At 48.2% G+C, this 16,337-nt stretch overlaps 1 protein-coding gene across 10 annotated transcripts in view; it reads right to left on the bottom strand.

Moving 5' to 3' along the window:
- Positions 1-1,022: 1,022 nt before the first annotated feature.
- PALM2AKAP2 (PALM2 and AKAP2 fusion) overlaps positions 1,023-16,337 on the bottom strand; it is a 345,927-nt gene continuing 330,612 nt past the window's right edge. For 8 of the 10 annotated variants that reach the window (XM_084899292.1, XM_084899295.1, XM_084899297.1 and 5 more), the window contains 2 exons: positions 9,631-9,809; positions 1,023-2,882 (listed from right to left, as the gene is read on the bottom strand). In XM_084899292.1, coding sequence (XP_084755418.1) covers positions 2,784-2,882; positions 9,631-9,809 — 278 coding nt within the window. In that variant the 3' untranslated portion in view covers positions 1,023-2,783. Of the gene's footprint in view, positions 2,883-7,000; positions 7,040-9,630; positions 9,810-16,337 lie in introns of all 10 variants that reach the window. The other 2 variants (XM_084899293.1, XM_084899296.1) reach the window with 2 other exon arrangements.

Genomic DNA, 16,337 nt, shown 5'->3' on the forward strand with positions numbered 1-16,337 from the left:
TGCCGGAGAGGAGGGGGCCACGTGGCCGCGGGCTGTCTCGGGAACTCTGCATTTGCTGCCTGATCTACACACGGAGCTCGGACCAGAGGACTCGGTGCACTCAGTGCCTCTGGCCGCCCCAGCCACAAACCGAGGGGTGTGCCTCCGAAGCGACCCCATGGCTGTGTGGCCTACAGCCTTGCCTTCAGCTGCAAATCCTCTTCCCAGGTGTGGGCTGGCAGCAGGCACACAGGGTTCCTTCCATCAGAACGAACATCTCCAGCTACGTCCCATCCCCAGGACGGCTTCCTCTTGTGAAAGATGGGGAGGTTCTTCAGATCGTGTCCAGGGTCCCAGCCAGATCCCGAGGCAGCTCTGGAAGCAGGCAGCACGGCTGGTTCCTGGTGCCGCCCACATAAGCTCTCTGCTCCTCGCCACCCTCGCCAGCGGCCGCTGTGCCCTGGGCCAACCCAGGCTGCCGGCTCACCTGTGTTCACCCCCAAGCCTGCCTTGGGGGCACTGGACCTCACCGGGCATAGCATCCTTCCTGGTTGTACTCTGACAGGACTTCTAACCTCACCCAGATCTCGTTTTCCCGAGGATGTCTATCTCCAGGCCAGCCTCCCCCACCCCAAAATTAATTTCTTGCCACAGGGATATTACTCATCAGGATTCATACAAAGATGGCACCAGCTGCCCATGGGTAGAATGTGGCTTCACACTGCAGGCTCCCTTGGCAGTCTTCGAGGATCCTCCTTGCAAATGACCTGACAGTTCCAATCCTTCTCGGTGCCCACTGCTTGTCTGTGGATCAGTTTCCCCCTACGTCAACACTAGTCTAATAAAAGGAACAAAGATAATGTGCACAACATCTACGTACAAACTTTATGTGGAATTGCTACTCATCAGAATAACATGGTAGAGCTTATGACACCTTAGAAAAACAAAAACGAACTTCAGTGAGGTCTGACTTCATTATTGCTTATTTGTAAAAACCACAGTTTTAAAACAAAAAAGGAAAAAAAAAAAGAATGCTGGTCAGGTGTTGTTTTTTTTTCTCATGGCCAGAACGGAACATTTTCTCATCCAGAAATGTAGGGCCCTCGGGTACGGAGCGCCCTCGTCATATTGCTTTACATGACAGAGAGAGTGAAGCTGGCATCCTCTATGGTATGCTAGGCGTGAATACAAAGTGTGAGAATAAATACGGTGCTTTCCTACACGTCATGTTACAAAACTGCTCCAAACCCTGCAACTGTGCCTCATGCAAACACCATGTCCGGCCAGTTCACAATGAAAAACACTGCATCAGCTCGGTGCCTCTATATGCCTTTTCACAAAAAGGCCTCCTCACTCACTCCTCATGCCGGAGAACAGCTTTGGAGGAAATCACTGTACACCCTGTCCCATGATCACTCTGGAATTTTAGTCCTGACACACACACACACACACACACACACACACACTCTTACTCATGGGCATACACACTTTACACCAACACACAAGAGGTGGGTGAGTGCGTGTGTAGACAGGCACACACTCACACTCACACACACACACACACACACACACACACCATCTTTAGCGTTTGTAGCTGAAATATCTAGTCTCTATTTTTCTGTATCATCCTGAAAAACACTGGCTGATCAACAAAAATATCTCTTACTTCCTTATTTCCCCCCACTTTTCCTCCCTCTTCCCTCTCTCTCTACCTTCGTGGCCTTCCTTAACGTTTCATTTCTGATTGATCCAAAATAATTTCCCATTCTTCCTACTACCCCTAAGGTCCACTTTATGGCATTCTAGTAAAATATAAGCCCCTTTTCCCTTCTCATCATCTACCTCTCTGAGGGCAGAGTCTACCCTTGTTCAACGGCTGCCATTCTAAAAATACCTCTACCCTCTTGAACCAGATGTTCAATGTGCACAGGCTTTATACATGGATATATTTCCCCAATCCCATCATAAAAATAGTCGTTGTCCACTAAATATAGTTTTCCTAGGAAGAAACATAATCATGAAAACGTGTTCTCCTAAACCTGCAGATCAGTCAATAGCGTAAGCGGACGAGATCCTAAAGCTAAAATAATCCATTTGGTTTGGCTTTCTCCCCCTCTCTCAGCCTCCTCGTGTGGAACAGATTATGTTTTGCAATAGGGAGAAACGTTGTCTTAAAAATAGGGATTGTGTGTATTGCGACCATTAACTGCTCCCGATTAAAAACAAGGAAATGTGAGATAAATGGAGTCACCCCTGCCTCTTCTCGGCAAGGAGAGAAACAGGATTCATGTTATGGCTGCTGGAGTCGACGGAGTTCACCCCACACATCTGATGCCGGGTGGTAGGTGGGCCCCTGGTGAAGAGGCCTCTGTGCCAGTCGGCTGCACCAGCCTGGGCCCCCTACTCTCCAACGGCCCCATCGCCATTGCGTTTCCTCCCACCCAGCCGGGCTGGTCTCGGTTCTGCCTGGACCCACCATGTTGATTTGCTTGTCGCTTCTTTGTCCTTTGAAGCAGGTGTGGATCGGTCCAAACCCAGACGGTTCTCGGAGCCACAAAAAAAAAAAAAAAAAAAGAAAAAAGAAAAAAGAAAAAATCCTTTCTCTGGGTGACTCCCGGGGGTGAGAGTTTGATGGATGGACTTCTTTCTTCACGTCATGGTTCATGGTTGCAGCTTCTGGTCTGGGGAAGGATGGCTGAGTTTGGTTGCACTTTAATAAATAGTCCATTAAAATGCTGGGGTGTGTGGATGGCTTGGCTTCTTGGTGACCCAAGCACGCAGGAAGCTTCCTGGGTGGAAGTGTATTATTCGTTGTCCTCCTCCTCCTGGTTGGCATAGATGCCCGCCTCCCAGCGCAAGGCCAGTGCGCTCTTCCTTCGGTTAACCCGCGTGGCCTCAAGGACCTGGAGAGAGAGGGGAAGAAATCAGGCAGAGTCCATGATGTTAACTATGTATACAAACCCATTTCTCCGTTGTTGTTGTTGTTTTTTTTTCCTCCTTGCCCTCTCAACAGCATCTAATGAGGGGCAAGTAACAGTGCCTGTGCCGCTGGGAGGTAGGAGGGCACACAGGGGGCGGGTGGGAGGTTTTTGGGTGTGCACTCCTAGCCTATGTCCCCTCGCTCTTTGACCTCTAGTTAGTAACATAGATGACTAATTTTCCTGAAGCGTTCTGCAAGATGGGTGCTGTCTGACAGAAATATACCCTGGGCCTGGGCCATCCAGTAGGGCAGCCACCAGCCACACATGGCACCGAGCACTTGACGTAGGCCGGGTGTGGCTGAGAAACTAAATATTTAATTCTAATTAATTTCCATTGAAATGTCCTCACAGAGCTAGCAGTGACGACACAAGCTCTAGACTGCCTTAGTCACATTGCACACAAGCAAACTAGAGAGCAATGCCAAACCACTGGGCCAGCGTGAACTCAATCCATTAGGCTTTGTGGATCTATATCAGCTGTGATCATATTTATACCACGAAAGCCTGCTTGGGTATAATTAAGCCTCAAGGAGACATTAAGGGGGTGGGGGGAAAGGATAGCTTTCCAGGCCAATGAAAAGCAACCCGAGCATCTTGATGCAACGTGAGGGCGGTAGGTGCTAATAAGTGAGATGAAAGGTGACAACATCAAGGTGAGCCATCATCACCACCATCATCACCACCATCAGGGTAGGGCCTCCTTCCCCAGAGCAGTCTGTGGGCTCCTGGGTGGGGAGGAAAGAGGGGGGGAGGCGGGGGCGGGCGGAATCACTTCCATGCTTTGATTTGATCAGGATGAGACCCAGCTGAATAACACGTAGGTTGCCAACATGTGAGAAATGGTTTGAGTACATGGCACTCCACCCAAAGCATGCCCATGCAAGCCAGCCAGCTCAACTGCAGGGGCATTAGCTTAGGATGTGAAGTTTCTGATTTTAAAGAAAAGTCCAGCAGAGCTAACCCTGGTTGATACTCCAAATAGCAAGGAAGGCTTTGCTTATTCTAAGAACGATCATTTTGACAGCAACAGGGATGCTGGCAACTCCAGAGAAGCAAGGAGATGCAGGGGTGACGGGCAGGGCTGGGAGCCCAGACATAAGCAGGTCCTGGGGGTCCATCTCAACCTGCTTCTCTGCCCCTCTGACAAATGAACCAACTTCCCAGAGCGTCAGTGTACTTTCCTCTCGGAAGTCTCCCTCGGTCCTCCCAGCAGGGACAACTGGACTGGACATGTAGGACACAGTCTGTTACGCACATAAGCCATGCCATACAGTGTTTTGTGTGTGAGCATATCACGGCCACTTATTCTATCTAAGAATAAGGTATCAGTAGGAAAAAGCATGCTTTCCAATGCGTTATAGTTATAAGTAGAGGATTCTTCTGGCAGTGCACGGTCACGTGGTACTGAGCAGCAGTGCCAGACGGACATTGGAAGTCCTGAGCTTTATTTCCAGCTCTGGGGCACGCTGTTCTTGTTCATGGCATCTGATGCCTCAACTTTCTTCACCTGCAAAATGGACATGCACCACCGCCCTACGTCACAGGCTTTCTCGGGGGGCAGGGCTGACTCTGAAGTCCAGGCAGGTCTAGGGGTGCATCCTCGTGACTGTGTCACCTTGGGAAGGTTTGCCCTCGTGCCTCAGTCCCTGTGTATGAATAATGGGAACGATAAAAAACACAGTATGGAGTTGGCCCGAGGAATACACGAGGCACCATGTGGAAAGCATTTAGCAGGAGCTCCCAGTGTATAGTAAGTTCTCAAGCAATAATGACTTCTATCATCGTGTGAAGGGAATTCATAAACTATAGAGCGGTAATCAAATATGAGGCATTTTTATAAGGCTCTCTACCCTGTGCAAACTGGCCATCTGTTCACCTCGCACATACACACTGAAAGGCGTACCTGAAAGCTAAAAAATACATCTATGGTTCTGCAACCAGGTAGCCATTGAGAAAAGTACATGTGATGATATTCTCAATATTCATTTTATACCCGATGGAAGGAGATTGCTGACAATCATCAGCTTATGTATCTAGTTAATTATAATTATTTTGATAAATAGGGAGATTTAAAGTATACTGTGCTACAGGTTAGCACAACCAATAGGAAGGCTAGTTTTCAATGTGTAGCAAATGCGAGGCTCTCTGAGCCCTATAACCAGAACTGCTGTTTCTAATACGGAGAGACGTTCTCCCATAGGTGCACAAAGGGATATGGATGCTATCATCCAGCAAAGCATTGTTGGTAGCAGCAATAAATTTTTTTTTTTTTAAGAGCAAGAAACAACCTACATTTCCATCACTAGGAGGGTGAATAAACAGTGACATGTTCACTCAATGTAATACTTTACAGCAGTTACAATGAGTGACCTAGAACCATAAAAATCAAGATGGACACATCTAAAAACAATGCAGACAAAACAGAGGAAGGAGTGGAGGATACTACAATATGATGTATTTTGTAGGAAATTCTAAAACATGCAAAATCAGAACATACTATATATAAACTATATATATATATATATATATATATATATATATAGTATAAGTATGAAAACATGCATGAAATCAATGAACAAACTCAAAAATAACTACCTCTCAGGAGAGAGAGAAAGGAGAACTGGGAGAAGTAACAGGAGGGGTAAGTTCTACTTGCAATATTAATTTTTTAAAAAAAAATATTAAGCACATATTATAAAGTGATAAGAATGGACAAAGCTGGATAGAATGCATAATTTTATTATATTATGTTATTTAGCACATTCGAATGCCTGCTCCATGACATCAGGGACTGTTTTGTTGACTGCTCTCCTCTCAGAACCTACAAAAGTGCCTGTGGCATAGTAGGTGCTCAAAAAGCTGTTAACAGAGCAAGTGAATGAATGTGGATTTTCTCCATAATTCTGTATATTTGAAATAATTTGTTTAAAATAAAAATAATACAATGCTGTAGAAATAAAAATACAAAATGTTTCTCACAGGAAAGAGAAAATATTAAAAAAATGGAGAAAATGAAAAATGTGCATTTCACAGCACAAGTCTGTTAAATCTGTATATGAGAGAAAGCTGTAGCCCCATTGGCGTGGCTAAGTGGTTGAGCGTCGACTTAGGAACTAGGAGGTCACAGTTCGATTCTCAGTCCGATTCTCAGTCAGAGCACATGCCCAGGTTGTGGCTCAATCGCCAATAGGGAGCATATGGGAGGCAACCAATCAATGATTCTCATGATTGCTATTTCTCTCTCTCCCTCTCTGAAATAAATTATATATATATAATATTCTATTGACTTTTTACAGAGAGAAAAGGAGAGGGATAATAGAGAGTTAGAAACATCGATGAGAGAGAAACATCGATTCAGTTGCCTCTTGCACACTCCTTACTGGGGATGTGCCTGCAACCAAGGTACATGCCCTTGACCAGAATCGAACCTGGGACCCGTCAGTCCACAGGCAGATGCTCTATCCACTGAGCCAAACAGGTTAGGGGAATAACAAATATATTAAAAAATAAAAATAAAATAAAATAAAGTTGTAGGGGAAAGGAGACTTTCGAGGAAATTCAATGCGCAAAGCTTCCAAAACTAAAACACAGATTTAACATTTGGGTAAAAGGGAAGCTGGATGGCTCACTTCTGGATAAGTTCTGGAATAACTTATCCTAAAGCGAAGACACGGAGCCCCTGGGATGTGTTTAAGCAAACAAAGGACCGGGTCCTCTTGAGCTGCATTGCTCTCTAACCAAACCAGGTGTGTTTGCTGTCAGAGCCTGAAGAAACAAAGACATCTCCCAGCTCCGTGAACAGGGCAAGGTCTCCTCCATCCCACCACACGGCACGGCAGGCACAGCAGGGTGCATCGTGGCTGCGTGCATGCCAACGTGTGGAGGCAGTTCTCCCAGTTCAGAAGCAACAGGAAGAAACAGACACGGAGACACACTGCTTTCTTGTCCTCCTCCTTCAACCCACCGGGAAACGGCAAACCACAACCGCATGCACCTGGCCCGGCATGCAGGAAGACCAAGACACACAAGTGGAAAAGTACCTCGGAAGTCACCTTGCAAGACAGTAACTTAGAGGTGTACTGGCAGAGAGGGAAAAGTCCAGGTTAGTACATGGCAGAGACACACTCCCCTCCCCCCTCCCCCTAACCGGGAACCGGTACCACAGGGGCAGACAGGAGGGCAGTAACACCAGGAGACCATTACACACCCATGCCAAGACTTGCTTCATCTGATATTCATTTATTTAGAAATCCATATCTTTTGGAGCAAATAGATACCCTATTATTTTTAATAAAAAAAAATATCAGATAAGCCATACTTTGTTAATTCAAGATTTTTCTGTGCTTTGAATTAACAAGATCACCAAGTTCAAGGGCATCACTGACTCAACCCATCGTTGTCTGAGGCTCAGGTCAAGCTGGGGGAACAACTGGCCAGAAAAACACTGTCGACGCACTGTCACCGACAGTAACTCCTGAGTGAGAAAGTCCATGATTTAATTCTCCATCTTCGGTCCTCTTCTGAGCCCGCACCTCGTTCCCGGCAGGAGCGGAGACAGCTCAGGGCCATGAAAAAGCCACCCAATGTGGTATAGGCGTCCCCGTGTCACCCCCTGGCAGGGATTCCGCCCCAGAGGCCTCCCTGCTGATCCTGCACATGAATTTTCACAGACTGTGAAAAAAAAACCCTCAGCACCCTGGGCAGGTCTCCAGAGACCAGTGATGCTCTGGGGTAGGGGGCGCCACCCCCATTTTGATGGCGAGGGGCAGTTTTCGAAGGTCTCGTGGCAAAAGCTACTCATGAGCCCTGAGGTGCGGCTCCGGGGGCTTCTCTGTCTTCCCTTCCCTCTGTCCTTCATGCGCGTCCATACCTTTACGTCTAATGTGTCACAATGCACACATCCCCGTCGCCCCATTTTGTGAAGGCTGCCTTCTTCTTAGGAAGCACAGCAAAGAAGAACTTTTTATTCAATTCAGAAAGAGCTGAATTGAACAAGCGTATGGCCAAGCCCATGGCTGGGTCCTGGTCACGTGTGAGGGAGTCCTCAGGGGTTTTTTGGAAGGCATGTTGGCAGGTGGACCGGCCAATATTGGTGCCGGGGCGACCCTGGAGCCAGGTGGGCCGTGTGAGGGTCTCAGAGGGCGGAGGACCTAAGAAGCCATCGTTTGCCTAGAGAACAGCGCGTGTGAATGGAGCCGGAACAGAACCACGGCTTCTAGGGGCAGGGAAGCCAGGTACACAACTCAGGCAGCAAGCAGCCCATCTGCGCCTGTTCATACTCCTTCTGGGGTCAGAGACAGCTGGAGAAGGGGCCACGGACCAGCCAGGAAAGCAAACGAAGGCTTGTTCGTTCCGGCAGGTGAACTTCAAATACCCCCCAGGGACTGATGCAGGCACAATAGCAAAGACCCCCTGAACGGAAAGGGCTGGAAATGGGGTGACGGGGGCTCTGACCACGTGTTTGCTTTAGAAGCAGTCCGAGTACGCTTTCCCCAAATGTGGGTCTCTTAAAGGGACTCCACGGGATTGCTTTGTTCTGTTCCTAACCAACAACAAACTTGGTTCTCTTGTCCTATCAGTAACGGTGAAAAGCACTTGGCCTTGCGTCCAAGATCTGGGGATCCCAGCAACTTGACTAGTTAGTGGGTTTCCTCCTTGTATGACATGTTCATTTACTCGAGAAGAACACATGAAGAGCACTGTGCGCCCCGCAGCACACATGTGTGAGGTGCACAGATAACTGATCCAAACGGGGGCGCTTTTAGGAGTGGAAGGGGATAGCTATTCATATGACACCAGGACAACAGGCTGACACTGGGGCTGTCCCAGGTAAACTCCCCAGATTCTTGGGCCGCTGCGATCCGGCAGCCTCTTCGGGGGCTAAGCTTTTTGTGACCTACATGCCACTTCGGGGGCTAAGCTTTTTGTGACCTATATGCCACTTCGGGGAAGAGGCAGTCACCTCAGTAAGTGCTAAGAGACTGGGGCCAGCAGACTCCTAAGGAGGTCGGCATGGACCCCCCCTCAGGCTGATCCCCGGCTCCTGGCTGTGGCACCACCGCCCTCCCGTCTCTTGTGGGAGAAAGAAACCACAGAGCAGATGGATGACTTCCTCCATCTGGTCAAGGTGAACAGCACACGTGACGTTCTCAGGGTTGAGGGGAGCAGGTGGCCGTGTGGTTTTCAACCGTCATCGTAAAGGGCTCTTTTCCTGCTAAACTGAACGCAAGGCCTGGTAACAGCCCCGAGCACACTCAGTCTTTTGGGCACCGAGTAACATTTCGAGGGGTGGCCCAGAGTAGGCGCTGAAGGATAGCCTCGTCATACTTCTCTGGAGAAATGAAACCCTACAGAGCGGGCAGCGAGGGCAGCAAGCAGCTCCCTGGTGCCTGGCGTGATGTCAGGGCCCCTCCATCCTCCTTCCCTTCTTGCACCAGACACCCACACACACCAACACGGCCAGAGGCCCCCATGACACGGGCAGGAAAAAGGCCGCCTCCTGGCCTGCTCCACGTTTTCAAGAAACAAGGCAAAAACCCCAGCCCCACCTCCGGGCGTGTCCGACCACACATCTGAAAATCAGCTGAGGAGCCAGTTCCCTGGCAGACAACTGTCTACGCGTCCGTCATGCTACTCGGGGGAGTGGAAGAGGAAAGGAGAAGGAACTTACACTACTATCATCCATTCTCTCGCGCCTTTTAGATTTGTGAGTCTCATAGTCTTCCAGGAGGGTCTGCATCAGATTCTTGGGCCGCTGCGATCCGGCAGCCTCTTCGGGGGCTAAGTCAGGCTGCGAGCTGGGGCCTTCAGGTGTGGGGGATGGAGGAGGTCTGACTTTCTCTATTTTCCCTGAAACAATACGAAGAGAACAACCCTTTCTAAGCTCATCTGCTCGTGACTGCTTTCCGAAAGAGGAGAAAACTGGCACAAAAAAAAAGAAAGAAAAAAAAGCAAGCGCCGACATAGTGGTACCAGAACAATGGTTAGGTCAGGACATGTTATCACAGGGGTCCAAGTACGTAAGGATAATGTCACAAACCATCCAACAAGGACCTCAAGGAACCCAGTGCTAAAAAGTCAGATGTGAGAGGCCCATTGGGCAGTGTGCAGATAGGGGTCAGGCAGACAGACACTGGCTCCAGTTCGGGGGACAGGTCATAGGTCACAGAATGAGACTGTGAGGGGACAGCCTCACCTCTTATAGATGAAGGAAACCGAGGTCCTGCAGAGAGAGGGTTGTGCTGAGGCCGCCGGGAGTCAGTGAGGGGACCCAGGTCTCCTGGTCCCCTCACCAGGTTCCTTCTTGTCTATCAAAAGCCATCACCTACCATCTCGCCTGCTTGAGCTTCAGGCATGGACAGTCAGTGCCGAAGGACCTCTGAAGGAGGACTAGGTTTGTTCTTCTCACCGCAGCCTTAGTAGGCCAGCCTCATTCATTTACCTTACCTGCCACGGACCTAGAGCATTCAGGTCGGAGACACCCCTGGCCCAGCCCCCAAACCTTGAGGAATGCATGCCAACAAAGCCAGCTCAGGTGTCATAGGAACGGTGTGTACCAGGCCTGGGAAAGGTGAGACGTGGCCTTTGGAAATGCCTTACAGGAATTTTCAGAGAAGACCAGGTCAGTGGTGGTGGGGTGGGGTGGCTCTAGGCACGTTCACCAAGCCCTTCTGCATTCCTCCCTCTGGGGCCATGCCTGGCTCTGACTTCAGGCCCGTCAAGGGGTGGGTTTTGTCGCCACGGAGCCCCAAATGCACCTCTGAGAAGTTCCCATGATGCCTTTTGTGGGAGATGAAGGGTCTAGACAAAGGAACGTGGAAAACACACACAAAACACGTGGGACCATTCAAGTCCAAAGTTTGGAAATGGCCAAGGTTAAAGGCCCGTCTGACCCCTTCCAGTCCCAACCTGAAGGTGACTCATCTTTCTTCATCTTCCCCAGACTTTACCTTGGCCAACGTCTTACAGGTGAAGTCTGGGGTCTGTGTCTGCACGGGGGCTGCTACAGCCTCTTTCTGGCACAGCTGCTTTTGATGGGCTTTGGAAAGCCCCCTAGAATTCAGGAAATCCAGGTCTTTATTTCTGCTCCTCCATGAATTATCCGTTATTGGCTATCTAATCCTGGGCTGATCATTAAGTTCTCCCAGCTACAAGATGAGAATTGTGGAAGAAGTTGTCTGTGAAGTCCCTTCTAACTCAAGACATTTTGCTGTTCTATCAAATATATTTAATCAAGAAGATTGACCCTTATTGTGTAAAGAAAAAGCATGGCTCTCACATTTGACAATTAGGTGGAAAGTTGTTTTTCATACACAGAACAGGGCACTTTATCACCAAGAGGCACTTTTACAGTAGTCACTTAGGGAAACTCGTCTTGATCTAAATTACCCAAGTCATTTACAAAAAAGTCTTTTGACACTAACAGCAAGGTAAAAATATTCCCAATTTATCATGTCAGCTAGTAAGGATTTCCAGTTTTTATTAGGGGATGCTATAATGGCTCCCCATTGAATACATTAAACATTTATCAAGATTTTACCACACCCGCGCCCCTATCCTTCCTTCCTAACACTGAAATATTTTAAAGCAATCAGGTAATATTACCTCTGCATATAGGTCTCTATAATTTCAGATTGGCTCTTTCAATGAAGGTTTGAGAAACGATTTGGCACAGAGGTGAGCACCCAAGGCCTGGGAGCCAGCCTGCGTGGGCCTGAACCCACTGCTCAGCAGCCAAATATAACCCTGGGCAAGTCACTTACTGTTTTCCTATCCCAGGTCCCTCATCGGTAAAGGGAGTGTGATAAGAGGAGCCTTCCCCGTACACTTGGGATAAGGACCAAGTTAATATTTAGAACAGCAAGCATCCAATTTACCCAGTTACTACTTATTTGGAATCCCAAAGAATAATGTCCCTAGAATGAGAAAGAGCAATTCTGTGGGTATTGTGCATAAAACGTTTGCCATTCTTCTAGAACTAGAAATAAACACCAAATCGCCGAGGTTGGTTGTCATTATTTTCCAATTGACCTCTTCAGTGTCCAAATTCCTCCCATCAACCACTCCCCCAGCATTAACTTCTAGAAAGCATAGCCTGTATTCCCTGCCTTCACCCTTTCACACACACCACGGTCTGGCCTCTGCTTTAGGCACCTTTTTTTTTTTTTTTTTTTTTTTTAAATATTTCTGTGAAAGCCGTTTTCGCATGCTGACTTGTATCAGATCTGGTTAAGTTTCTCGTCTCAAGTAAGCTGCAAAGTCACCTAAGGATAGGGACCATCTCAATCATTTATGAACCCCTTAGTTCATCTGGATATAAACTGCCTAAGGCAGGACCTTATGGATCCCAGCACCCACGGTGGTAGGACCTCTCGTTTGCTGAATGAAGCATTAAGGATATTATGAAATACACATAGCAGCCCCTTATTCAATGCTTGCAGATGGGGACAGAATTCCCAATGGGAAAACCTGAGGAAAGCGTTTAAATGTCTTCACCAAAGCACATGAACTCAAACGATTTTGGTCTACAGAATCACAGGCTCAATGGCTTGGAAGGAATAACCACCACATGCAAACGGCATTTTATTAACAGGCTTCATGTCACTCGATCCTCACAATAACCTTGGGACGTAGTCAGGGCGGAGGCCAGGACGTCTGTGAACGGTTTAGACCATGGAGGCTCAGACGCTTATACCAGCCCGAGTTACGAGAGCTGCTAGCAATCAGAGTTAGGTCTGGTCTGGAACCCAAGTCATGCTGGTTATGGCTATATGAGATTGATGGGTGTAGGCTGAAAGAGAATTGCAAAGAGGGCAAAGGGTTAGTATAGAGAAGTGGTCAACCATTCAACATTAGAAACATGCCTGTTTATGTCTTTGCATTACTGGTCCCTAGGGCAAAATTTACCATTTATAGACACTAGAGGGCGCAGGAGTAACAGCAAAGAAAGACTGGTTTAGCAGGTTTAGAGCAGCTACTTCCAAAGTATTATAAAAGTAGTTGAGAGGTTTCAAATAGCCAGGCCCACATCAAAGCCTCCAGAAGAGCTGTCATGGGTCCCCAAAGAAAGGAGACACTTCGTCCCATCCCCTTGGCCAGGCTTCTCTGCTGGGCCCTGTGATCTGCCACCTCTCTCTCCTCCCTTCCCCCAACCCCAGTATGATTCAAACCATGCATTGGAATTCTGTGTCATGTTAGGAATTACACAGACAGCTACAAAGCTGTAGAGGGATCTGTTCCACACCCACCTTCTTCCTCAGAAGTCTGCAGCCAACAGTCCTGGCAATTAGGATGGTGAAAAATGTCTAATGTTCTTCCCGTAGTGGGACACCCCAGACACCACTACTGATCTGGGATCATGACATGAATGTGACTCCAATGGTCTGTGCCTCAAGATGGAGAGTCTAGCTCATCCTTGTCTATGGTCTCAGGGGCCCTAGAAATTTCTTAGCCCTGAGGACATACCCGGTTAGGATCCCCAAAGAGTGATGGGTCATCACCGGTGCTTGTGGTCATGCATCGCACCCAGCCCTTCCCCAGTACCTCCGGGCTCCATCCCCACTGGTCTCATCAAAACGAGCTCTCATTCTTGTTTATTCACCTGGTGAATGGCTCAACAGCTGACGACAGCTGAAAGTGAGCTCTGTTTTCAATGACAAACATCCTGGGCCGGACACTCTACGGAACAGCTCTCCTGAAGGACCCCAGGCATGGTCCCTGGGAAGCAACATGAACGGAGAGTGTCACACAGACTCAGGGCAGACCAGGTGGTCTTAGCCAATGGCTGACACCTGATGCTGTCAGAGCAGGAAGCAGGGACCGTGTGAGCTCCGTGACGAGAGGAACCAGCGGAACAAAGCTAGGCTGGAATTCTGAGTGGAGGGTGGAACACAATTTCCAGTTTTAATTTTATAAACATGATTTTGCTCAAACTACTGCACCTGGAGTAATTTTAGACTTAAGCTCATAAAGGTGTTTGAGGGTAAGAAGCAGCTCCACTTGGCTGGGATGATTTTGCAGAGCTGTGTCTCCAAAACTACGTCCAAAGCTAAGTTTTGTAAGATAGCACTCAATGCAGTAAACAAAGTCTCTGGCCACAGAGGCCTGGGAAACAGCGCTGGTGAAAGAAAGCTTTAACAATGAGAGAACTATAAGATAATACCTCTGTGTTGTCTTAAGCCGCTGTAATTGTGGTAATTGTGGTCACAGCCGCAATAGGAAACAAATACACATGTAAACCCAACAGGACTTTCATGCATTTATGGACAAGGGACGAAACAAGGCAGGCCATGGGTTAGCACTGACCCACTTTGACTTTAGCATTCTTCTCCCAATCCCCCCCCCCCCACAATAAGCATGAATTAATTTTAAAATAGAGTCATGCTCAGAAAAGTAGAGAGAGCTGCTTGCTCTAACCTTCGAGAACCAGACAGACCCACAAGCCTCCCCGTGTCACCAGGCAGCACGCACCAGGAGAGCTGCGGGGCTGACCCTCCGCGGGGCCTCAGAGCAGCATGGCCTGGCACAGCGGCCCCTCCAGCTGCAGCACTGAGAGGCAGACCCAGGAGCAGAGACCTTCGCCCCCAATCAGTAAGTGCTGCCTCTCATCGGTGGAAGAGAACACCAGGAAATGTGGATCTGCATTTCCTGTTTATTTATTACGAACAGTTAAAGTACTTCTGGGCCTGAGAAAGCCTTGGCTGCAGTTCTGACTTCCCAAGCATGACAGATTTCCCTGGGGCATCCACCACAGGCCGCGCTGGCGAGGCGGGGAGAAAAATCCGGTCCTCCCACCCAAGGGAACCTGAGCGAGGGCTGCACGTCCTCGGAACACAGCTGCTGCCACCCCTGTCGGCCCAAACACGCCTCCAGTCGGAACAGGACTCCATTCTAAAGAGCCAAGAGTGTGGCTTCCAAAAGTTGAGAAAATTAATTTGGTCAAACATGAGGATTTGGGTGGTTATTATAGTCCATGGTGTCTTGAGATCTTGAATCAAAGAGCCTTTGTTTCTACACTTTTTCAAAAGCAAAGAAAAAGCCAGCACCCACTCATTTAAAACACAAACGGAAGCGAACAAAGACGCCCACCAGGTGGCATGCCTGGGCCCAGGCCTCCTTCCATGATGACCTTTCCTTAGGCGGCCCTGGGGCGAGGTCGCAAACATCAAACAGGGCCCACAGGTCATTGCGATGAGCTCAGAGAGAAATGAGCTCAGACTTGCATTTGCAAATTTCAGTTCCCTTCGGTCAAAGGGAAGATCCTGCTGTCAGACCCCAAGTGTGAGTGTGAGTGTGAGTGTGGGTGTGGGTGTGGGTGTGGGTGTGGGTGTGTGTGGGTGGCTTGTGCACCAGCACCGTGACCCCCACTCTGAGAGCTGGTCCCTGCCCTTTCATCCCCACTGAAGGTCCAGCGGAGGAAGAACATGGTGTTCTGAATCTTCACATTAGAAGCCGAGCTCAGAAATGAGAAATAGCCTGCCTGGAGAAACATCCAAATGGCATTACTTAAAGGTCAGCCGGGTGTTGGTGAGCTGCTGATTGGGTCCTTCTTTATGAACAAAACTGGAAGATGCAAACGCTAGAAGGAAAGAGCTCTGCTTCCCCTGGGGAAGCCCAAAACAGAAAACATTTAATTGAAACAGAAAGCATAACAAGTGGCCCAGCCGGCCAGCATGGCTCAGTGGTTGAGAGTCGACCTATGAACCAGGAGGTCATGGTTCAATCCCCAATCGGGGCACAAGCCTGGACTGCAGGCTCAATCGCCAGAAGGGGGCATATAGGAGGCAGCCGATCAACGATTCTCTCTCATCATTGATGCTTCTCTCTCTCTCTCTCCCTCTCCCTATATTCTCTAAAATCAGATTTAAAAGCATGAAAATCATGGTAAATAATGGGAAAAAAATCTCCAAATCTTTTTGTTAAACACATCTCTACCAACAGGGTGGGCTTGGCTGTGTGAAGATTACTCCTCATAAAAGAAAAAACAAAAGAGAAATGTTTTGATGGTAATACTTGTCATTTTATTGTCACCCAATGCACTCAATGATGGGCTTTGTTTTTTTTTGAAATCATAGTTGGCTATTGAAAACTAATTCCTGAACTCAGATTTTGTAAGAGAAACTTTAATTCTAAGTAACAGTGAAAAAAATCCCATCCAAGAAAGCAATGTTATAATGCATATCCTGCCATTAATTTCTCCTGCAGTGGCAGGGGAGTGACTCCTAAGTAATCCTGCTAAGGTGATCTCTGCCTTTTCTTAAAACATATCGGTAACTAACAACAGCCACAACCATAGTAATTCTGTTTGGGAGCCTTTTGTGTGCCAGGCACTGTCCAAACCAATTGATTCGGCTGGTACTATTTTATTCCCATTTTACT

Source organism: Pipistrellus hanaki (genome assembly GCF_964339955.1).
Source record: "Pipistrellus hanaki genome assembly, chromosome: 11".
Classification (NCBI taxonomy): domain Eukaryota; kingdom Metazoa; phylum Chordata; class Mammalia; order Chiroptera; family Vespertilionidae; genus Pipistrellus; species Pipistrellus hanaki.